The 24,629-nt window shown below is 37.2% G+C and overlaps 3 protein-coding genes across 4 annotated transcripts; all 3 read right to left on the bottom strand.

Moving 5' to 3' along the window:
* Window positions 1-532: 532 nt before the first annotated feature.
* Window positions 533-2,172, bottom strand: LOC122087562 (zinc transporter 1-like). The gene is made up of 2 exons (XM_042656731.1): window positions 1,321-2,172; window positions 533-1,064 (listed from the first exon to the last, which is right to left on the bottom strand). The coding sequence occupies exons 1-2, from the start codon at window positions 1,949-1,951 to the stop codon at window positions 673-675; spliced, it is 1,023 nt and encodes a 340-aa protein (XP_042512665.1). The 5' UTR covers window positions 1,952-2,172; the 3' UTR covers window positions 533-672.
* Window positions 2,173-3,953: 1,781 nt separating this feature from the next.
* LOC122087563 (E3 ubiquitin-protein ligase SDIR1-like) lies at window positions 3,954-23,817 on the bottom strand. Of its 2 annotated transcripts, none has more exons than XM_042656733.1 (9): window positions 23,602-23,817; window positions 21,225-21,399; window positions 21,041-21,095; window positions 20,872-20,924; window positions 20,534-20,762; window positions 20,226-20,340; window positions 18,844-18,889; window positions 4,257-4,381; window positions 3,954-4,091 (listed from the first exon to the last, which is right to left on the bottom strand). In XM_042656733.1, the coding sequence occupies exons 2-9, from the start codon at window positions 21,300-21,302 to the stop codon at window positions 3,986-3,988; spliced, it is 807 nt and encodes a 268-aa protein (XP_042512667.1). In that variant the 5' UTR covers window positions 21,303-21,399; window positions 23,602-23,817; the 3' UTR covers window positions 3,954-3,985. The 2 variants fall into 2 exon arrangements, with proteins under 2 accessions (XP_042512667.1, XP_042512666.1); XM_042656732.1 differs by lacking the exons at window positions 3,954-4,091; window positions 4,257-4,381 and adding exons at window positions 16,928-17,592; window positions 17,757-17,882 and having other exon boundaries at window positions 23,602-23,813.
* LOC122087561 (zinc transporter 1-like) lies at window positions 14,033-15,554 on the bottom strand. Its single transcript, XM_042656729.1, has 2 exons — window positions 14,767-15,554; window positions 14,033-14,624 (listed from the first exon to the last, which is right to left on the bottom strand). Exons 1-2 carry the CDS (start codon window positions 15,401-15,403, stop codon window positions 14,233-14,235), a joined length of 1,029 nt encoding a protein of 342 aa, XP_042512663.1. The 5' UTR covers window positions 15,404-15,554; the 3' UTR covers window positions 14,033-14,232.
* Window positions 23,818-24,629: the final 812 nt, after the last annotated feature.

Below are 24,629 nucleotides of genomic sequence, written 5' to 3' on the forward strand. Positions count from 1 at the left end.
CTAGATTACTGCAGCTTTTTTTTTTTTTTGGTACATTTTTGTAGAAATATTACTGCAGCTTCAATTGCTTGAATAGTAGGACAGTATGACATAATTGTTAACCTATTAATATAAAAGTTTGTGTGCAGAAACGCCTACAGTTATAGACCAAAATTAATTTTTTGTAATATTCTAAGAGGTCACTAGATTTGGAGATTCAATTAGAAACCTTATGATTTGTGAGTGAGGAACACGGGATTGGCCAAGTTAAAATGGGTTCAAATGTATTAAATGTGGGAACCATAAGACAGTGGTGGGTTAGGTTCACACCCCTTGTAGATACTGGTTGGAATATTCATTAAACCGACAGCTTGATAAGTGGGTTCGAGTAAATGGAGATGGATCTAGTTGGTTACAACTTAAAAGTTAGTAAAGTGGATTGGATTACAGATCTTAAAATTTCACATCATTTTACATCCAATTAAATAACTCTACTAAATTAATTTCACTTCACTTGCCTCCAACTAAACAACTCAAAAGTTACACATGCATGAATGGGCAACAGAGGATAAGGATTACACACTAATACTATGTTACACAGTTAATACATGAAGAATACTCCCAACAAGACAACCATCAAGCAAAGAAAAACTTTACCCCAAAAAAAAAAAATAAAGGAAGTTCTGAAGTTGACTAGTCCCAAATCATGACAACTGCTATAACTCCCACCCCAAGAAGAACAGCAAAAAATTTGAAGAAAGGGGTGTCAAAGGAGCTGGGCTTCTCTGGTTTGAACCCTTTGGCGATAAGGTGGTTGATGGCAACATAGACGAAAACACCAGTAGCGATACCCATGGAGATAGCATAGATCCAGTCTGCCACTGCTCCTTGTGATGTGGCATCAATGGCGATGCCAATTCCAACTCCAATAGGGCTTGAAATGGCGAAGGCGAAAGAATAAGCAGCAGTAGCTACAAATGGCCTCTTTGGCATCATACGCAGCAATGCGATTCCCATGGCAATGGCTGCAAATATTTTGTGCAACGATATTGTCCACAAGTTTCTCCATGCATCTGCTTTGGTGTCTGCAATAGTAATGTTCGACCCAAGTCCCATCAGAACGTTCAAAGTTCAGAATAGCCTCTTAACAGATGAAAGACCAGGAACTAACTACAGTGTAGGTTCAATTTGAAATATAATTTAGTAGAAATTATGGAAACCCAGAAGAACCCAATTTGATTCCAGGAAGCAACCAAGCAGAGTCTTAAGGAACTGCCAAAATCCTGAATAGAATATAATAGAATAAATTTAGAAGAAAAACAAGGGAATTCGAAAGCTTACCTGCAACTCCAACGGCTATGCCTTCAAAAACAGAGTGAAAACAAAGGGCGAGGATGAGCAACAAGGTATCCCCAAATGAAGAAGTCTTGACAAAAACCGGGTTGATGTCCACGGCGGCTCTCTCATTTGCTGCAACTCCTCCACGTCCTTCTTCCACCTCTACGACCTCCACTTTATCCATTCTTGCAGCAGCTCCGTTGACGACGAAGGTTATAACGCAGTCACCAAACATGGTGAGGAGATAACCGGCGGCAGCCAGCATAAAGGCAAAAGGGTATGTCTTGGTGGTAAGATCTCCGAAAGTTGAGCTGGAATCGCTCAAGAAATGCATAAGCGAGGTCCCCAAGAAAACACCGCCGGCGAACTGAGTGCCCATCAGAAGAAAACTTTCATTCCATCGGAAGAAGTAAGGGGAGACTCCACCGGCAAAAGTGCTCACCAATAGAATTATGAGACACCATATTTTGGTTAGAATCAGAGCTTTAGAGTGCAGATCTATGCTTGGGCTATCGCCGCCACCATCGTCACTGCCTCCATGGGCCTTGATTAGGGAGAAATGCAGAGATAAGAGAAGAAATAGGCACAGCGCAGTCGTTGACTTGAGAGATTTCATGGAGGAAGCCATGCCCATTGCCCAATTTCCCAGGGAATGAATCAATGAATGAGCTCTGTCTTCTCTAGTTTGTCCTTTCTGCTTTCTGTTCTGTAATTTGTACTTCCTCTTACGTAGGATTAGTAGAAATAAAATATCAAGTCGGGTCTATGATTATATGGCAATGATACTGAAATAATATGTATAAAAATGTTGAGGAAGAATTGTACTACACCAAACACTGTTTCATTCCATCGAACATCCAACACGGTTTTGTTAATACATAGTGAATGAGGAAGCGATCAAAGGTTTAATGACCATTTGTTTCTCTTTTTTCGTAGTACAATCTTGACTTTAGGAGGATTGTACTACACAAAAAATCGCATTCTTGTTAATAAGAGTTAGTTTTTCCCCCTTATTTATTTATGGGTAAAGTGTGGATGCGTGGATGGGTATGGGTGAAAAATTCAATAGAGCGCACAAGAAGAATCTGTTCACTTTTGGGGTCCACTTTTTGTTTGGTAAGGGAAAAAAATATCAGTGTCGTTGTATGAGAAGACTTGAAAAGAAACCACACTTTGGCGTTATGCGTATCTAAGTTTGGGATGATTTTTTTTCTATTTGGGAGTATTGGCATTCATTAAAGGGTTCAACATTTTGTCTGAGAAGAGAAAAAATATCACGCTATGTTTGGAAGCAAAAAAAAAATTTCAGAAAAATTTTGAATATGAGAAAAGATTTACATTCATAAAAAAAAATTTATTGTGTAATTATTATTTTCTGTCTTATTTGTTTTTTTTTTTTCTTGATTACCGAACAAATCCAGTTTCATTATCAGAGAAGATTTGTAAAGGAAACCACATTCTAGCATCATGGATATTTTTTTCCCTTTACTATTGTCTGCATTTGAGGGTAATTAAAATTTGGGACGATGTCCTATTCGGGAGAGTTAGCTTATGGGAATTCTCCCTGGGTATTGGGATAGAAGAATACTAAGGTAAGCATACTTCCAAATAGAAAATATTTTCCCTTAAAATATTTAAATTTTATTTTTAAAAATAGGTTGGGTGATGAATTATTTCGGTGGTGGATGTAATGCATGTAGAATGTTTTGGCTTCACCAATCTATATGGTACATCAGGTAACCGATTCCTTATTATAGTTTGCATTATAAGTCTGTGGCTGATTTATAATGATGCGTCAGGTTATCAACCGACAGTTATTATAATTAATCATAACCTGTCAATCTTTTGGCATAGATCCTCCCACTTGTTCTTGTTTGAAATCTTCGCATAGGTGACTCCATTAGGTTAGGATAAGGTTTTGAATATTATTGTATGGTGTGGTACAATTTTTGTGTACATATTTCATAACAAAATAAACAAATGGTAAAAAAGGAACAAAAGAAAAGGAAATTTTATCTTTAGAAAGGAAGACGAGGGAAGCCCAAAGGCGGTGAAAAATGGAACATAATCCTCTCTCTTGAGAAAGAAATAATCATGTACAACAGATACCAATACAAACTTCTTTTTTCTTTTTTTTTTTATACAAGACACAACCCTAGTAAGGATCAGGCAAAGCCATGGCACGTATGTGCAACTGACTGCATTTACATCCCAAGTAGTAAGGGTAAGTCAAAGAGAAGTGTTGAGTTGGAAACCCATGGCCTCCTGACAGCATCTAGTTAGATGATTGCTGAAATCTTCTCATCAGAACTTCCAAGGTCACAACTTTTTTCGGATCAAAATCCTCTGTTTTTCCCATCCATGTTTTTCCTTGTTTTGCTACCTGTAGAACGAGACGCATGGACAATAAGGAGACCAACGGTTAAGATTGGGTGAGGATTATTACATCCGGTGCGTTGGTCTTAAAGTTGTCCACGTGTCGCGTTCTGTAGGTAGCAAAACAAGGAAAAACAGGGATGAGAAAAACAGAGGATTATTTTCCACTTTTTTCTGGGTCTGTAGTATGGTATCCCATCATTTTCTTCATGTCTTTTAGATCACGCCATTTCTAGAGAAATACACATTAAATATAACAGTGTGTGAGTCCTTCAAACCATGTAGGAAGCATCTATTCCACTCTCACCACCTTCCTGCCATCCAGACCCTGCTCTAAACTTACACACTGGGCATGTGCCTTGCTGCCGCAGCCATGGGTTGATGCAGTTCGCATGAAACTGCAAAATAAAAAAGTAACATATTTGGACCAAATAACAGAAAACCAACGACACCAACTTATTCAATAAAAAATTGTCAAGTTAAATGTTTAAGTGAATAAGATGAATCACAAAGAAAACAGAATAGGAAAAATTAATTTTAATAAAAAAAAAAAAAAAGGGAACCTGATGCAGGCATGGTCAGCTGCGGTGATTTCTCCAGCATTAACTTGTTCCAGGCAAACACTGCATGTCAGTTCATCTTCTGGAGCTTTAATGTTTCCATCTGCCTTGCAAGAGTCTGCCTTTTTCTGCAGACTAACAGTTAATTTACCTCATTACAAGTGCTAGATTGTTATAGAAAAAATATATTTTCCATAACCATTGTATTTTGAGCCTTTACTAGCTTGGGTGGGCCCATAGTGACCCCAACCTTACGGTTTTGACCCAGGGATCGCACCAGTTTGTCTACAACAAATGTTTCCTTGGTAAAATATAGTCCAAAAGAGAAGGATAAAAATACCACGGCTGAGGCTGAAGATGATATAACATTCATGGCAAATCATTTCAGAAGTTACAGAATCCTTAGATCTTCTACCAAGTATATATGACATTTTAGGGTCTAGGCAACTTTTGCCTTAGTGCAAGGTGCTTAATTTGAAGCCTGACTCAAAATGGTATATAATTAAGTTTGGCATTTATTTACGTCAAACATTATTTAAGTATATTCTCTTCATTTACTTAAGATGTCATTCATAAATAAACATCCACTCCCTAAATGAATCAAATAGAAATAGTAAAAAATTCAAATTTCAAAAACATAAAAAGTCAACTCCCCAGTTCAAGGATAAAAAATTGAATTTTGGCCGCATTAGTAATTTTTAACATTCAAATGTCAGGTTTTTTCTCAAATCTAAAAATTTCATAAATCTTAAAGTGATAGAACATTACTAAAAGCCAAAGAGTGGCAAATTGTTTTGATGTCTAAAAATTTGTTTCCATTCAAGGCGATTTTATACAGCATTCGAGCACACTAAATAAGGTTAGACCGGAACATAACTCTAATATAGATTAAATTTAAGTAACCTTGGATTCATTGGAAATATGTTCTACCTAATGCAAAAAGTCTCATTTAAAAATAAAATCATTTGACTAGTCAAATTTATTAGAGAACAAGAACATATCTTTAAATGTTGATTTTTTATGACTTAATGTTAAATTTTTATGACTTGACTTGATGTGGCTTAGTATTGATTTTCAATGATATAAGGTATATACTGAAGCATAATAAATAATGTTAGAAAAGAGTGGAAATAAAAAATAACAACTAGTCGCCTAGGCGAGTACCTTGTCACCTAAGCACTTTAGCACCCCTCCATCATCTTGGATAGCCTTGACAACTATGCAATTTCTATACCAAATCAAAATGCAAACTAGTCTGCTGAGAAGTAAAAGTGAAATATCTAACTCTGTAATTTCTTTTACAGTTTTTAAGTATAAAACAGTGTCCCCAGCTAAATAACTTGGTCTTTTATGTTCACTTCCAAAGAGAGAAATTGTATGATTAAAAGTTTTATATTCTTATTTTACTTTCGCCCATTTATGTTGAAACAAGCATAGCCTTAAGGGCAGAAAAAACTTATTGTTTTTGTACAAGAAGGCAGTGAAGCATGTGGGTTTTATTTAAGTAAGCTTACCATGACAAGAATCACCCAACTAGAAGACAATGGAGAAAAAATTTCTAACTTGCCTTTGTGGACCAGTGACCTTGCATTTGTGAACAGGAAGTGCATTTATCTCATCCTCACTCATTGAAGTAGCTGCGGGAACATTTCCCTAGGAAAGAGTATCAGATAGTCCAGGTACAGATAGCCCGAGTCCCCACAAAATCCTCTAGATCCACATTAGCCTGCAAAAGTTGAATGAATAAAAATTCAGGCATCGCCTAAATCTAAGAAGGTAATGTTCACATACATACCTACTATCACGCATCAGCCAAAGACTAAGTCTTAAGGCTTAACAAGAAGGCAAGAGGTGCAAGGGTATCAGAGGTGGGCACCATTAACAACACTAATCAGGATGAACCATTGACAAGAATGTGAAGCAAGAGCACTTCTTTGGAACAGGCCAAACTTGTTTGAGATCCCAAACTGAGAACCAAGCCCGAATTAGGGTTTGGGTCTAGTAGGATAAGATTTATTATTTTGGTACGAAGTTGGATACGTTAAGAGTGGTAGTTTCCTAGTCTAATATTACTTCTACTATTATTTTAGATTTGTAGGAGTCTTGTCTTATTTATATGCTGCTTGTAAAGATTTTAAATTTGAATAAGATTGAGTTTGCGTGGTGTGCACCTATGTGGCTTGGCAGCCACTGCTTGCAAGTACTAGGCCAATGGAAATTTGAAGGAGAACATCCCAAAAAAGAACTTAAATAAGATGTGATTAATAGATAGAAGAAGAGAAACAGTAATTTTACCAAGAGAATAGCAGAAAAAAGAACAAGCAAAATCCAAACCACTAATGGAAGGCACTAGGCCGCTCCCTGGGAGTATGGAAACAAAGAAGAAGAAAACCACCATAGTTGTCAGTTGTCGCCATTCCAACTATTGAAGTGATGATGATACTGTATGAATGTAATTGTCCACGAAACCTTTCACCTATATATTATAAAAGGAATTTTATTGGATATTTCAACCTGGAGTTAGGAAATTATTAATGTATGAGGGAAATCTAATATAGGTGAATCCGGATGTTTCTCTATTCCTTTTTATGTTAGGTTTGTTCTACTCACATTTTTGAAACCCGGATGGTTGAACCAGCCCGACGACCATCAAATAGTTCTAACTCATGATCTTAATCATATTTCTTAGGGAATCAATACGGAATAAAAATGCAAGAGAGAAATCGTTCAAAGAATTATTGGAACTTGAATTATCGTGAACCCTTCAGATATGTAAAACATCATTGAAAGCCAGAATGCACAATAGATTCCCCAAATATTATCTACCCTTATAGCGGATTATGGGGTGATTTTCATAGGCCCCACAAGCACCTACTTCGCTCTCCATAATGAATATTGTAAATCTAAACCAATCTCTTATGTCTTGATGATTCAACATCTGTTAAAAATAAAAAATAAAAAATAAAAAAGAATTTAATATCATATTTTTCAAATGTCATCACACGTGAAGGATGTAAATTTTGGTGACAAGACAGCATTGAAATCTTTACTCAAGTTTGGAAAACACAATTAAAATGTTAATCAATCTTTGCCCTAATCACACTTGAGATTATACCATAAAATTTGAATAAATACTTATCATTTTGTCACATCATAAGGAAAGGAATATAAAAAAAAACAACAACAACAAACAAAAGAAGATATCTTAGAATTTTAAAAGCAAGAAATGAGTTGACCAAACGAACTAATAAAAAAACAAAAACTCAATCCTCTCCCTTGAGAAAGACAAAAACATAAAAGGCATAATCCTATAATTTTAAAAGCAAGTAGTGGGTTGACCAAAGGAGCTGATAAAAAAAAACCAAAAACTCAATCCTCTCCCTTGAGAAAGACAAAAACATAAAAGGCATTATCCTCGCCTAGTTCCTTGTTCTAACTTAGTAAAACCCATTTCCCACATCTCGCATTTTTTCCCTTCAAAAATCATTCGATTTGAATGATTGGATTTTGCTTACCAAAAAAAAAAAAAAAAAATGCTTAGTGCCAACAAGTTTATTTCTTGCTTTGAAATTTTATTTTGATAAACAGAATTATAATTATTGATTAGTAGTTTTTTATTCAATTTCTCGTATTAATTAATTCCACATTAAAAGACAAGGAGAATGGTTTGGTCCAGGTTGGTTCTCTTTTTTGTAATGGACCGGCTGGTTCTCAAGTCCAATTGCCAAAAAAGCGAATCACTCGATCGTACGATGCGCTCACCATGAAATCGCCCAAGTCTGAGACTTCCAGCGGCCGCTGAGAGATGTAGGAATAGGTAATTGCCTCCTCTTAGGAATGTTGGTTTAGGGTTTGCAGGGAAGGAAAAAGGTAGGATTCCTTCCTTTGTTCTTCGTTACCTTTCATTTCTCTTTTACATGGTCACCTCTGCCCATCTGCCTGCGTAAATGGTGCTTTTAACAGATTTGATTTTGTGTTTATTTGTTTATGTTTGAAGCTTAAGTTGTGTTATTGTTTTTCCCATCTTCTTTATTAATAAAGTGGTGGGGTGGGGTGGGGTGAGGTGATTTTAGCAATTGCTGTTTAGGAGAAAACTTCAATAGTTCTGCACATACTCAGAAATCAAAACTATCCATTCCCCTGCATCTTGCTGCATCCTTAAATTGATTCTTTACATCTACATGTCTAGGAACTCCTTCGATTTTGGGTAGAAGTCTTACAGCTGAAATGTGCTCAGAATTTGGTTTTGGGGTTTAAGTCTGGATTCCTTCGATGATGCCATTATAATTCCATTATAATATTTTGGGTAGAAGTCTTACAGCTGAAATGTGCTCAGAATTTGGTTTTGGGGTGTAAATACTTTTGAGAAATGAGGCAGAAGCTGCAGAGTCTACCCAGTCATTTATTCATTTGTCAAATTACTGGTCGTTTTCTTTTCTCACTGGAAACATATTCTTTTGGTTTAAGGCATTAGATATCCAATAGGGATGGGAACCGAGGCAAGAATACATGGCAGGAATCCACGGGGTTGGTAAAGCCCTCAGTTTTTTCCAAGCACCAACCTGATCTTAAACTAATAAGGGTGACCTTAAACAGGTAAGTTCATACCATACCCTTATGATTAGGGATAGGAGGCTATGCATTGGTTTGATCCATTCTATTGCTAGAACTGCATTGTTGATGCAGTTTCTTTTGTGGTGGTGATGTGGGGATGAACCTCTGTATGTATAATTTTTGCTTGATGAAGAAGCATATTTTTTTTTTTTTGGTCTTCTTTGGTTTCTCTATGCTTCTAATGATGGAAAGCATACCTAATGTATTAAAAAGGTTTGTTACCGGTGTTTGCTTCTAGTGTAAGTTTGATCTTTGGTGCTGCCGGACATATATATGCATACAAAAGTGGATCCACTTTTGTTAGAGATTTCAATAAATTTAACCAAATGCAAATTTTCCCTTCCAACTTAAATCCTTTCTATGGTCAATGATGTCATATGAAAGAAAGGGGATGTTCTTGTGGTTTTATTTGTTTATTGAATGTCTTGTTTGCTTTGACATTAACATACACCAATCGTCTGATTTGTTTACCTTTGGAAGAGGACCTTACTAGTAGAGTTAAATTCAAATGTTTTAGTGAACATGTTGTTTAACTGTATGATTGTTTAAATCTTCATTTCATTGCATGCCATAGTTGTCATGAGTTGACGTCGGCTCCCTCCTATCATTGTTGATGGAGTTGAAAAATGCAGTTAAAAAAGGCGAGAATCAGAGGAAATGAGTTTACTGTCCTAAGTTAAGATTGTTTTGGAGACACAAGAGACTGCATAAGTGATGATATGCCAATTAGTTGTGACATGGTTCAAAACTGAAGGTCTCTTAGATTACCGTAGCTTTTTTTGGGTACATTTTGTAGAAATATTACTGCAGCTTCAAGTGCTTGAATAGTTGGACAGTAGGACATTATTGTTAACATACTCGTATACATTATTGTTAACATTGCTCATGTACTTTTGATGCTTTGTTTATTGTTTTGGCTTTTACTATTTATTGCTTGGTTACTTTCTTTCCCCTTCACCATGGACGGGTGCTTCAAATTGTTACACTGGAATGTGCGAGGGTTACATAGTAATATGACAAAAAATTGTCTTCTCTCCCTTTGTAATCACCCGAAACCTGATATCATATTTTTATGTGAAACAAAAATCAAGGATCATTCCAATTTCAGACTTCCGGGCTTTTTAAACTCTCTTGATTCTTCTACCCATTGTAATAGCCAGGGTACGAGAGGTTGTAACAGTGGTTTGTGGCTTCTCATCTCTAGAAAATTACACTTCTTTACTCTGCTTGTGGACAATGATTTCATTGCACACGTGGGGAATGGATTCTTATTTCTGTTTACGCACCCCACCTTCCTATTTGCTGTGCAAGGACTGCCGGAATAGGCTTACCACTTTTCTCTTGTCGATGCCCCTTCCTTTTTTTGATCATTGGTGGTTTCAATGAAATTTTGCCCCCTTCAAATAAATTTGGGGGCTCTCCTTTTAACCATTCTAAAACCACTATAGCCTTGGATGATCTGATTCATTCCGTTCATCTGGATGACATAAAGATCTCGGGCAATTCCTTTACCTGGTCCAATCGACAAAAACCACCTAACCTTATTAAGGAAGCCCTTGACAAATGCTTTGCAAACATGGATTGGTGTGCATTGTTTCCCTCCACCTCACTCTCTAAACTTGCATTTACTAGTTCGGACCACAATCTAATATTCCTTTCGGAAGTTAAACCATTACCCAGCTTTCGAAAACTCATTCACTTTCAAGATGCCTGGTCTGCTCATCCTGAATTCAGTGCTTTCTGTGAATCTAATTGGTCTGCCTTAACTGATATGGACCTATCTGCGAAGCTTGCATGCTTCAGTAGCCTGCTAGCCTGTTGGAACTACCATTTTTGACAACATCCACAATCTCAAAAATTCTCTCTCTACCAATTACCTATCTGCAGAGGACTTGAACTCTCCATCCACGGAGTACCTTCATATTCTTAATTTACAGCTTGCATGGGTTCTTGATGCAGAGGAAAGATTCTGACTCCAAAAATCTAGACCCTCATACCTCTCTGATGGCGACAGAAACGCTAGACACTTTCATACTGTGGCTAAGTCTAATTTCCATAGACGGAAAATCACTAAGAGTATATCTTGTGATGGTCAGATCCTTTGTGAACCAGTTGATATTGCTTTGGCCTTCTCAGATTTCTTCAAAATATTTTTACTACCTCAAATCCCAAGGATCCAACCCCCTTTATGTGTCTGTTTCCATCCATATTGTCCCTGAATGATCTTCCCTCCCTGGTGGACTTCCCTTCCATGGATGAAATCAAATTTGTTGTTTTCTCCATTGGAGCTTTCAAAGCACCGGGACCTGATGGTTACCAGGCCACTTTTTTCCACAGATTTTGGTACCCTATCCAATGGGATGTATTTCAATTTGTCACCTCTTTCTTTCAATCCTTAACTTTACGCCTGGTACTAATCACATTCTTCTTTGTCTTATCCCAAAGAAAGAGATCTCTATTGGGATTGGGGATTTTTGACCTATTAGTCTGTGCAATGTGACCTACAAGTTTATCTCAAAACTACTTGCTTGCCGTTAGAAGCCATTCCTTGAAAAGATTATTTCACCCTTCCAGGCTGCTTTTGTCCCTAGCCGTCAGATTTCCGATAATATCATTTTGGCACAGGAGATTTTCCACTACCTTAAGACCTCCAAAGGTAAGCAAGGGTGGGTTGTACTCACACTCAATATGGCTAAAGCCTATGGCAAGCTTGAGTGGGGCTTCTTAAGAGGTATCTTTGACTCCCTTGGTTTTGGAAATAAATGGAGGGACATGATCAATTACATCATTGGTTCGATCTCTTTCTCTATTAAGTTGAATGGGACGGCTTTCAATTTTTTTGAACCCTCTAGAGGCCTCTGGCAAGGTTGTCCCCTTAGCCCTTTCTTCTTTATTATTGTTATGGGAGGTCTCTCGCACCTACTTCTTGGTTATCGCCAACTTAATTTCTTTAAAGGCATTAAGGTATCTAAGAGGGCGCCAGAGATCTCCCATTTACTGTTTGCAGATGATACCTTTATCTTCTGCAGGGCTAATGTGACTGATGTGACCAATATTAAGGGCATTCTAGGAATATTTTCTTATTTATCCGTCCTTACTATTAATCTGGATAAAAGCTCCCTTGCTTTTAGCTCGAATGTGTCATCTGCTGATAGGGCCCACATTTGCAATATTTTGGGTATTAAAGCTATGGACTCCTCAGCAATTTATTTGGGCACTAATCTTTTTCACCCTAGAGCTAGAAGTAAGACTTTCAAGCATGTTCTTTACAAGGTACAAGGTAAGTTAATTGCATGGAAAGCTAACTCCTTGTCTTTTGCAGGATGGACGGTTCTTCTACAATCTGTTTTGGCCTCCATACCTTCTTGTTTAATGTCTTCATTCCTTATTCCCAAATGCATCACAAATAAACTAGACTCTATTCACTTACGTTTTTGGAATGGTGACTCTGCGGTAAAGCACAAATTACACCTTATTGGCCGGCACAAAGTTTGCACACCCAAACCTTTGGGAGGGTTCGGTATTAGGAAGGCGAAAATACAAAATTGTGCCCTTCTTTTAAAACTTGGATGGAGACTGTTGACTGAACCCCAATCACTTTGGGCCAAAGTACTTTAGTCCAAGTATTTTCCCAATCGATCTATCTTCCTTCCATCAACTTTTAAAAAACGAAGGGTTCGTTCTCGTGGAACAGTATTGCGTAGCTATTACCTACCCTCTCAAAAATGGTTTTCAAAAAAATAGGTAATGACAACCAAACGGACTTTTGGTGGGACCATGGATTCCATCCTTAAAAAGCCCTTTAGCCTCGAATTTTAATTCTGAAATCCATCAAAGACAAATGGTTTCAGAATTTTTATATGGACAAAGATGGGATGAATCTCTATTATTATCTACTCTACCTTTGTCTCTCACATCTTCAATTTTGCATATTTCTACTTCAAATCACTGTGACCGCTGGAGGTGCCATGTATCCAAATCTAGTATCCTCACTATTAAGGTAGCAGCAAAATTTTTAAATTCTATTACACCAACTAATTTGAATGGAATATCAAACAGGTTTACTTACTCCTCACCATGCTCACACTGGTGGCAATTCTTATGGAAACTCAACATCCATCCCAAGTTTAAGTTTTTCTTTTGGAGACTAATGCACGAGGGGCTCCCGACAAGGGATGTGATTGGATGGTGGACTACTGTGGACACATCTTGTGCATTATGCGAGAATCATCGTGAATCTATATGGCATCTTTTCCTCTCTTACGAGATTTCTAAATGTATTTGGGCTGCAAGCCCATTTGGACTGCATACTTCTTCCCTCTCTGCATCTTCCTTTCAGTCTTTGGTAATGTACTTTTTTAAGACCCTGCATCGCTCGGGGGATGACCTTAAACTATTTTTCTCTACCTTTATTATTTTTTCATATTTTATTTGGTATTATAGAAATAGGATAATATTCAAAGGACACAAACTCAATCCATACCAAATTGCAAACCATGCTTCCTAGTGGGTTTCGCAGTATAATCTTCCTATTCACTTCGATGAAGTGGATAATTCAATGACCCCACCAATACAAAATCAAATAGGTAAAATTCCCCTTCTCAAAACATCTTTAATGACCTGTGCTATTGCAAACACACAAAAGATGACTAGGTGGGTTGTTTGCTTTATCTCTCATGGTAAATGTCCATTACTAATGGCTGACTATATAATGATAGGAGTCATTTATGAGGAATGCACGAGGGTTTTACTATCAGGACTCAAGGAGGCCTCATAAAGGAAGTGAAATGTAGTAGAAGTATGGAATAACAACCATTTTTTGACAAACCTAACTTTTGGCTTTTCCTCAACATTGTGGCATTTTAAGTGTGGCCCCTATTTTTTTGGATGTTTACAAACATTGGCAGCACTTAGTTTTTTGCTTTAAATCATCTCATGACATAGTTATTTTGTTAAATCAATGGGCTAACCAAGCACTGACTAAGAAGGATGTATATAAATGGATCGGATGTATGGAACTTCCTTTTTCTTTAAGAAAAAAGTTTCTTTCTTCTAAAAAAAAAAAGAAAGAAGGGTGGATTGAATTATAATTTTAAAATTTTACATCCAATTGAACAACTCTACTAAATTAATTCACTTCAGTTTCCTTGCAACCAAACAACTCAAAAGACGAAAAATAATCTCCATTGATTTCCCTTCAGTCTTCTCCCCTTTCACTACCAAAGTCAATGCATGAATAGGCAGCAAAGGATAAGGATTACACACTAATACTATGTTACACAGCTATTTCGTGAAAAGTACTCCCAATCATCAAGCAAAGAAAAATTTTACCAAAAGAAAAATACTATGGAAGTTCTAAAGTTGACTAGTCCCAAATCATGACAACTGCTATTACTCCCATCCCAAGAAGAACAGCAAAAAATTTGAAGAAAGGGGTGTCAAAGTAGCTGGGCTTTTCTGGTTTGAACCCTTTGGCGATAAGGATGTTTATGGCAACATAGATGAAAACACCAGTGGCGATACCCATGGAGATAGCATAAATCCAGTCTGCCACTGCTCCTTGTGTTGTGGCATCAATGGCGATGCCAATTCCAACTCCAATAGGGCTTGAAACGGCGAAGGCAAAAGAATAAGCAGCAGTAGTTACAAATGGCCTCTTTGGCATCATACGCAGCAATGCGATTCCCATGGCAATGGCTGCAAATATTTTGTGCAACGATATTGTCCACAAGTTTCTCCATGCATCTGCTTTGGTGCCTGCAATAATAGAAATTATGGAAAACCAGAAGAACCCAATTTGATTCCAGGAAGCAACCAAGGCGCAGTCTTATGGACCTCCCAAAATCCTGAATAGAATAGAAGAAATTTAGAAGAAAAACAAGGGAATTCAAAAGCTTACCTGCAACTCCAATGGCTATGCCTTCAAAAACAGAGTGAAAACAAAGGGCGAGGATGAGCAACAAGGTATCACCAAATGAAGATGTCTTGACAAAAACCGGGCTGATGTCCACGGCAGCTTTCTCTTTTCCTGCAACTCCTCCACGTCCTTCTTCCACCTCTACGACCTCCACTTTATCCATTTTTGCAGCAGCAGCTCCGTTGACGACGAAGGTTATAACGCAGTCACCAAACATGGTGAGGAGATAACCGGCGGCAGCCAGCATAAAGGCAAAAGGGTATGTCTTGGTGGTAAGATCTCCGAAAGTGGAGCTGGAATCGCTCAAGAAATGCATAAGCGAGGTCCCCAAGAAAACACCGCCGGCGAACTGAGTGCCAATTAGAAGGAAGCTTTCATTCCATCGGAAGAAGTAAGGGGAGACTCCACCGGCAAAAGTACTCACCAATACAATTATGAGACACCATATTTTGGTTAGAATCAGAGCTTTAGAGTGCAGATCTATGCTTGGGCTATTGCCGTCACCATCGTCACTGCCTCCATGGGCCTTGATTGGGGAGAAATGCAGAGATAAGAGAAGAAATAGGCACAGTGCAGTCGTTGTTGACTTGAGAGATTTCATGGAGGAAGCCATGCCCATTGCCCAATTTCCCAGGGAATCAATCAATGAATGAGCTTTGTGTTCTCTAGTTTGCCCTTCTGCTTTCTGTTGTGTAATTTGTACTTCCTCTTACGTAGGAGTACTAGAAATAAAATATCAAGTCGGCTCTATGATTATATTGCAACGATACTGTAACGATATATATATATATATATATATATATGTCGAAGAAGAATTACACGTTAATAAGAGTTAGTTTTTCTCCCTCATTTATGGGCAGAGTGTGATGCCTGGATGGGTATGGGTGGAAAATTCAGAGGGTTAGTTTTTCTGTGAATGGATTAGGTTCACGTACGAGAATGTTCTCGTACACTCGTGATCTGTGGATATAAAATCTATTAAATGAAGAGAGAAAATTGATTCTATATCCATGGACCAAGAATGTTCTCATACATTCTCGTACGTGTACTTGATCTGCTCTCAGTTTTTCTCCCTTATTTATTGATAGAGTGTGATGCCTGGATGGGTATGGGTGGAAAATTCAACATAAGGCAGAAGAAGAATTCGTTCAGTAAGGGATCCACATTTTGTTTGGTAGGGGAAAAAAATATTAGTGCCGTTGTATGAGAAGACTTGGAAAAGGAACCACACTCTGGCATTATGTGTATCTAAGTTTGTGATGATTTTTTTTTCTATTTGGGAGTATTGGCATTCATTAAAGGGTTCAACATTTTGTCTGAGAAGAGAAAAAATATCAGGCTATGTTTGGAAGCAAGAGAAAAGAAGGAAAAAAATAAAGACAAAAAATCGGACTAAATTCCCCTATGGCGTAATAGGGCGTCTAGCGTGCATCCAACGGCCAAAAAAGTTTAGATACAGAGCCCAAAGTGGTCACACGCAGCTTAAGGCGTTCTTGAGCATTAAATGCGCACCAAACGCCCTGTTGTGCCACAAATGATCCAAGTTCAAATCGAACCGAATTCCTCTATGTAATCATGCTTTTCTTTCTTATGTTATGTCTTTTGTATTTTTGCTCTTTTCTTTTCTTGGTTATCAAACATAGCCAGTGTCATTATGTGAGAAGATTTGTAAAGGAAACCACACTCGAGCCTCATGAATATTTGTTTCCTTTTACCAATGTCTGCATTTGAGGGTAATTAAGTTTGGGATGATGTCTTGTTCGGGAGAGTTAACCTCCGTCAGTTCTTTTTTGGGGCTCTCTCTCCTCCCTTAATAAGGGGTAGAGATGTTATTTCATAAAAGGAGAGATTGGGACAAAAGAAAACTAAGGTAGGCCACCCTCTCAAACAAAAAACTTTTTCTCTTAAAAATTTTAGACTTCTTTTTTAAGAAAAAAGTTGGGTATGCCACTAGCATACCATAAGATAGCACCTGTCTTGCCCTTTTTAAAATGACCCCATACTTCATGTGTTTTACCCCCATTGATGTTATCCTCTAGCTTACGTTGGCCCATACCTAATTACAATATAAACAAAGGGTAAAAAGAAAGAAACAAACAAAAGGAAATCTTACCTTTAAGAAGAAAGACGTGGGAATCCCAAATGCGGTGAAAAATAGAAGCCAATCCTCCCTTGAGAAAGAAACAATCATGTACAACAGAGACCAATACAAACTTTTGGATGTTGAGAAAAGCCGGAGGCATGAAAAGGATTGAAGGTGTAACTTATAAAAAGATCAAAAGGTAAAAAGAATGAAAATGGTTAAAGATGTACATGACCCAAAGACGAAGTTTTTTACATTAAGTTCAATTGCAGAACTTGGACAACCCTATTCTCTTCTTTTTTTTTTTTTATACAGTACAAAACCCTAGTAAGGATAAGGCAAAGCCATGGCACCGTATGTGCAACTGCATTAACATCCCAAGTAGTAAGGGCAAGTCAAAGAGAAGTGTTGAGTCGGAAACCCATGGCCTCCTGACAGCATCTAGTTACATGAATGCTGAAATCTTTCTCATCAGAACTTCCAAGGTCACAACTTTTTTCTGGGTCTGTAGTATAGTATCCCATCATTTTCTTCATGTCTTTTATAGATCACGCCATTTCTAGAGAATTACATACTAAATATAACAGTGTGAGAGTGCTTCAAACCATGAAGGAAGCATCTATTTCACTCTCACCACCTTCCTGCCATCCAGACCCTGCTCTAAACTTGCACACTGGGCATGTGCCTTGCTGCCGCAGCCATGGGTCGATGCAGTTTGCATGAAACTGCAAAATAAAAAAGTAACATATTTGGACCAAATAACAGAAAACCAAGGACACCAACTTATTCAATAAAAATTTGTCAAGGTAAATGTTAAAGTGAATAAGATGAATCACAAAGAAAACAGAAGAGGAAAAATTAATTGTAAAAAAAAAAAAAAAGAGGGAACCTGATGCAGGCATGGTAAGCTGCGGATGATTTCTCCAGCATTAACTTGTTCTAGGCAAACACTGCATGTCAGTTCATCTTCTGGAGCTTTAATGTTTCCATCTGCCTTGCAAGAGTCTGACTTTTTCTGCTTGAGGAAATAATGACATCAAATTTGATCACTCATTCTTAAATGCAAGAATAATTGTAAGTAGAGAAACATTTGTCGCTGAGCTGAACTGATAACGCAAGAACTATAGTGCAAGTTAGTGGTGGGGATTGTATTGCCGTTGTAGTGTAAGTTCAGAGCTGTATAAAGCTATCTTCAGTTTGCTAAAATAGAAAGCCAAGTAACCATTTCCAGTCACTCTGAACATCAAAGAGGAGAGACAACCTAGGAGAAGATATAATTTATGAGAGATGATTAGGGAGAGGAAGGGGAAACTCTACCCTAAAGTAGCAGGCCGAACAGGGAGAGAAAAAGAATGAGTTGAGTGTGAAGGGAGAAATCAGGGTCAGAGAAAGAACATGAACAGAAGGCCAAAAGGGCAACCAATAATGCAGCTTGTGTAATTACAATAGTTCCATGAAAGGATTGGAAATTTTCAAGTCAAGTAGTGAACTAAAAACTGACGTACTAGAACAAAGTGTGGAGAAAAACAGAATGCAGATATAAGAAATGGGTAAACAAAACAACAGTAATAAAAATGGAAAAACAAGAAGAAGAAATCACCAAATTATTTACTGTTAATTTGGCGTGTCGGTCTCTGTTTTCCAACAGCAATTTTATCACCTCATCTCACAATACAGTAGTGCGCGAGTTTGGATAAGTAATGGGAGGGCACACTAATGATACGTAATGCTTTTATTATTCTTTTACTAACAGTTTTAGAGTTCCCAAAATTACAGCATTGCCACTAATAGTTAATTTACCTCATTAAAAGTGCTAGATTGTTATAAAAAAAATATATTTTCCATTACCTTTGTATTTTGAGCCTTTACTAGCTTGGGTGGGCCCTTAGTGACCCCAACCTTAGGGTTTTGACCAGTTTATTTACAACAAATGTTTCCTTGGTAAAATATAGTCCAAAAGAGAGAGATAAAAATACCTCGGCTGAGGCTGAAGATGATGCCTGCCGCATTGATGAGCCATCACTGTTAAAAAAATCACATTCATGTCAAATCATTTCAGAAGTTACAGAATCCTTAGGTCTTCTACCAAGTATATATGACATTTTGGGGTCTAGGCAACCGTTGCCTTAGTGCAAGGTGTTGTTAATTTGAAGCCTGGCTCAAAATGGTATAGAACCAAGTTTGGCACTGATTTACACCAAACATCATTTAAGTATATTCTCTCCGTTTACTTAAGATGTCATTCATAAATAAACACCCACTCCCCAAATGAATCTAATAGAAATAGTTAAAAATTCAAATTTCAAAAGCATAAGAAGTCAACTCCCCAATTCAAGAACAAAAAATTGAATTTTGGTTGCATTAGTAATTTTTAACATTCAAATGTCAGGTTTTTTCTCAAATCATAAAATTTCATAAATCTTATAGTGATAGAACATTACTAAAAACCAAAAGAGTTGCAAACTGTTTTGATGTCTAAAAGTTTGTTTTCATTCAGGGCGATTTTAAACATCATTCGAGCACACTTAACAAGGTTTGACCAGAACATAACTCCAATAAAGATCAAATTTAAGCAATCTTGGATTTGTTGGAAATATGCTCTACCTAATACAAAAAGCTTCATGTAAAAATAAAATCATTTGACCAGTCAAACTTATCAAAGAACAAGAATATATCTCTAAATGTTGATTTTTATGACTTGATATGACTTAATGTTAATTTTTTATGACTTGACTTGATGTGGCTTAGTGTTGATTTTCAATGATATAAGGTATATATTGAAGCATACTAAATAATGTTAGAAAGGAGGGGAAATAAAAAATAACAGCTGGTCGCCTAGGCGGGCGCCTTGTCACCTAAGCACTTTGGCACCCCTCCACCACCTTGGGTCCCCTTGACAACTATGCAATTTCCTATGCCAAATCAAATAACAAACTAGCATTCCTCTGATTTGTCATAGATAGAACTCACAATTTAAAAAGCATTAAAGCTCATAGATATTAATGCATATTTCACCAGGAAAATTTCTTAGGCTCTACGAAATATGCTGAGAAGTAAAAGTGAAATATCTAACTCTGTTATTTCTTTTACAGTTTTTTAAGTGTAACATAGTGGCCCCAGCTAAATAACTTGGTCTTTTATGTTCACTTCCAAAGAGATAAATTGTATGATTAAAAGTTTTACATTCTTATTTTACTTTCGCCCATTTTATGTTGAAACACGCATAGCCTTAAGGGCAGAAAAAACTTATTGTTTTGGCACAAGAAGGCAGTGAAGCAAGCGGGATTTATTTAAGTAAGCTTACCATGACAAGCATCACCCAACTAGAAGACAATGGGGACAAAATTTTCTAACTTGCCTTTGTGGACCAGTGACCTTGTATTTGTGAACAGGAAGAGCATTTATCTCATCCTCACTCATTGAAGTAGCTGCGGAAACATTGTCAGAATCCAATGCTCTCAAGGTTTCATAATCTACAAAATATAGAAGATATGTCAGTCCCATGAAATTGTAGCCTCTCCCGATCAAAATGGATAAATAAATGCATCCGAGAACCATGTATTCTTTCAGTAAATTCATAGCTGCCATATTTTGGTTTTAGAAAATGATTATAAAAAAAATGAAAAAAAAAAAATTAATATCTATTTGGAAAACAGTATAGCATACCTAAGTCATCAAATTCCCGGTCAAGAAGAGCAAGCTGGAGCCTGAGGCCTTGTAGACGCCCTCTTGTTGCTAAGGCTATAGATGGTGGCATATGCAACCTCAGTTCAGTATGACCAAGCAGACCACTGGCTACAGCAGCATGAGCCTGTGCCTGAGCCTGAAGTTGTTGACAAGTTGCATACATCCTAAGGCTCGTGGCCATTAGGAAGACACCCAGAAAAAGCCAAAGCTGAAAAATAAGAAATTACGAAATACTTCTTGATTTATCCATACAATAATTAGGATCCAACAAATAATAATCAGAAACGAGGATACTCCCAGAGAACACCGGAAAGTACCAGAAAGTTAGGTGACATTTGGTGTGAATTTAGTATCATGAACAGCAAAAGAACTGTTGGAACAAACAAGAAGAGTATTGATTAGACATCAGTCATAATAAAAACAGAAACAAAAACTAAAGTTAGTGCCAGGAACAGGGAAATTATTTATTTAAAAGATAAAACCCACCCGTGACAAGAAAAGCCAATGAATTCGTATTAACTGGCCGAGCTGCATGAACACGCTTAGAAAGAGAAAGAGGTTTCAGTACTTACATAATAAATATACAGGTTGATACTCTACAATCAAATAAACTGCCAAATAACCTTCAATACCAGAGCATGTATTGGGTCAAGTATGACATAAAACGTACCACTGAACGCCGTTCAGGAATAAATCCTGGAAATCCGGTTTCTATATCTGCTCTAGTTCCTCTGAAAACAAAACTCATGGTTGAAGTAACTAAAAAAATTCCCTAGGTAAAAGTATCAGATAGTCCAGGTACAGATAGCCTGAGTCCCCACAAAATCCTCTAGATCCACAATAGCCTGCAAAATTTAAATGAATAAAAATTCAGGCATCGCCTAAATCTAAGAAGGTAATGTTCACATACATACCTACTATCACACATCAGCCAAAGACAAGTCTTACCAAAAATATCATGTTTCTACAGACTCAAGATAGACCCAAAACAGAATAGGTAGCAGTGGCATTACAACAACAACAACAACAACAACAAAGCCTTATCCCAACTAGGTAGCAGTGACATTCAAAAATTCAAATACCCTCGCTGTCAAATTTAGAAGACCAATAAATAGGCCAACTAAAAATATGTTTGCATCAAGGAAGGCCAAGTGAGATCTGATGCAAAACAAAAGAATCCATGTCCACATGGAAAGACAAACAAGAAGGCAAGGAATGCATGGGTATCAGAGGTAGGCACCATTAACAACACTCATCAGGATGAACCACTGAAAAGAATGTGATGCAAGAGCACTTCCTTGGACCAGGTCATACTTGTTTGAGATCCCAAACTGAGCACCAAGCTCAAATTGGTATTTGGGTCTTATAGGATAAGATTTATTATTTTGTAGGAAGTTGGATACGTTAAGAGTCGTAGTTTCCTAGTCTAAAATTAATTCTCTTACTATTTTAGATTTGTAGGAGCCTTTTCTTATTTATATGCTGCTTGTATCTACCAAAGATTTTAAATTTGAATAAGATTGAGTTAGCGTGATGTGCACCCATGTGGCTTGGCAGCCGGTGCCTGCAAGTACTAGGCCAATGGAAACTTAAAGGAGAACACCCAAAAAAGAACTTAAATAAAATGTGATTAACAGATAGAAGAAGAGAAACAGTAACTTTACCAAGAGAATAGCAAAAAAAAGATCAAACAAAATCCAAACCACTAATGGCACTAGGCCGCTACCCCAGGAGTATGGAAACAAAGAAGAAGAAACCCATCATAGTTGTCACAGAGTCCAGGAGACCCAAAGCGTTGGAGGGGGCCTGAACCAGAGGCAACACCAACAAGGTACCTAAGTGACTTCTTGACAACTATGTTACCCAACAATTCTTACTTCAACCAATACCAACACCCTAAACCTAAATTTCATTAACTCAACACACCATATAATGTTGTTAGAGGCCTATATAGACTACTCATCGGTTTGACTTTAAGACAAAATCATAAAACAACTAGAAAAATAGCTTTCTTTAATAATAAAAACTGTCAATATGAATTTGAGTACACTATAACAACTCCTGTGAGTATGCAATCCCTTTCCTAACTAAATACTAATTAAAGAGATAGAGTTGAGACAAATTCTAGTCTAATTAGACTTCTTAAGTTAGAATCCCATCACTGATCAACAACTCATCAGTAAATTGGTCATAACTCTTTTGATACAAGTTGGATGTAAGGCCTAACTCTTGTTGGATAAGTGACTCAATAACCTTTCAAACGAAACCCATATCATGCAAAATAGAGAAGTTTTGATCATTCAACAGTAAGCCTAAAAAAAAAATAAAAAAAAAAAAAAGAGAAAAACAAAACCCGGAAGAAAGCTAATTTTGTAGTGTGATGTTACCACTCACCAAAAACTAATCCAATACTAAGTAAAGCATATCCAGACATCTCATGAAGAGGATTCTACATTAGTTCTGCTTGCACCACAGAATTCCTTTTGAACCGGGGGTATAGGGTATTATTACCAAACCATCTCAGTGTGTACATTATGACCCTTAGCAGACTCCCCAGTGGCAGGAGCCTCGTGCACTGGGTATGCCCTTACATACAGGACTATCATGAATTGAGAACAATAAGCAACGTGGTTGTTTTCAATCAGCACCATAAAAATATCCAGTTCAAAGCAACCAACCCCCCCAAAAAAAAAGGCATCATTATAAATGAATTAAAAAGGAAGGGAACGTTAATTATGGGAAGCGATAATCGAAACACCCCCCTCCCCGTTCTCAACTTTCTTCTTGATAGAACTGCAAGTTTCAAAACGGAATTTAAAACCTCAATTGCGCAATTCTCGCACAAAATAGATCCAGCAAAACCCTAGTCCACTATCTCATCCATGAAAAACCTCGATCAACAGAACACCATAATCTAGTTTCCAAAACGGAAAAAGTTTAACCTATCGAAAACGGATAAAATAGATAAATCTCCAACTGTCAAGTTTCTCCGTCATCAAACATACAAATATGGAAAAATAAAACAGGTATAGAGAATAAAAACTTACGGGATCAAAAAATGCGAGCAGTCAAAGGAAGGATCGACACTAGTGGCGCGTCGATTTTCCGAAACCCTAAATTATCGATACTCTGTTGCCCTCGATTTTCCGGTGACAAGAGAGTTCCCTTCTTCCTTCCGGCGTTGCAAAATGCTGTCCCAACTCCAACTACCCAACTGTGTTGTCAATTGGCTTACTAATTACTGCGGAGAAAGTATTCCCTTCAACAATGAGAATTACAAATTAATATTCTGATATTTTGGGCAGAGGTTTGCTGGCCAATGCGAGAGCGCGCATGAGCATCCACACACGTACACGCGGTAGAACGGTCTTTTCACATGACTATGTGTCTGAGCTAGGGGCGTGATCGGGCAGCGTTTTATATCTTTTTTTTTTTTTTTTAATATATTAGGAGCCGCATCCAATGCATCGGAATTAAAACGGTCGAATCCATCGAGTTGAATCTGAATCAACATTGACCAAATCCCAATTTTTTATGTTATGCTTCAGACTGTTTTTAAGGTTATAACTGGATCAGATAAGGACCTACAAAGGGCCAGACAATAGAGTATAGACCCATTCATGGTTTTAAGTATCTCCGATATCGATACGATACCTTTCAATACGTATCTTAAATTTAGTCAATCGATACGATATACATCGATACGATACATGGAATTTTTAAAATCCTTTCGTATTGATATATATATATATATATATATCCTACAATACATACCGATATGCATCAATACACAATCAATACACATCGATACGATACGATACGATATGTCTCGATACGACTCTATGGAAAATATAAAATTGAGGTAAAATGTACGTTTTGGTATGTATTGGTACGTATCGGTGTATCGATCGGTATGTATCGGTATATATCGGCACGTATCGGTGAGTATCGATATATATATATATCGGTATGTACCAATACAGTGCGTTACGATCATATAATGACCAAGATGGGTAATTTTTCAGAAAAACACGATTTTTTGAAGGGTTTTTGTTCCAAAGTTGTTGTCAGCCAT

This window comes from Macadamia integrifolia, chromosome 8, assembly GCF_013358625.1.
Source record: "Macadamia integrifolia cultivar HAES 741 chromosome 8, SCU_Mint_v3, whole genome shotgun sequence".
In the NCBI taxonomy this organism is placed as follows: domain Eukaryota; kingdom Viridiplantae; phylum Streptophyta; class Magnoliopsida; order Proteales; family Proteaceae; genus Macadamia; species Macadamia integrifolia.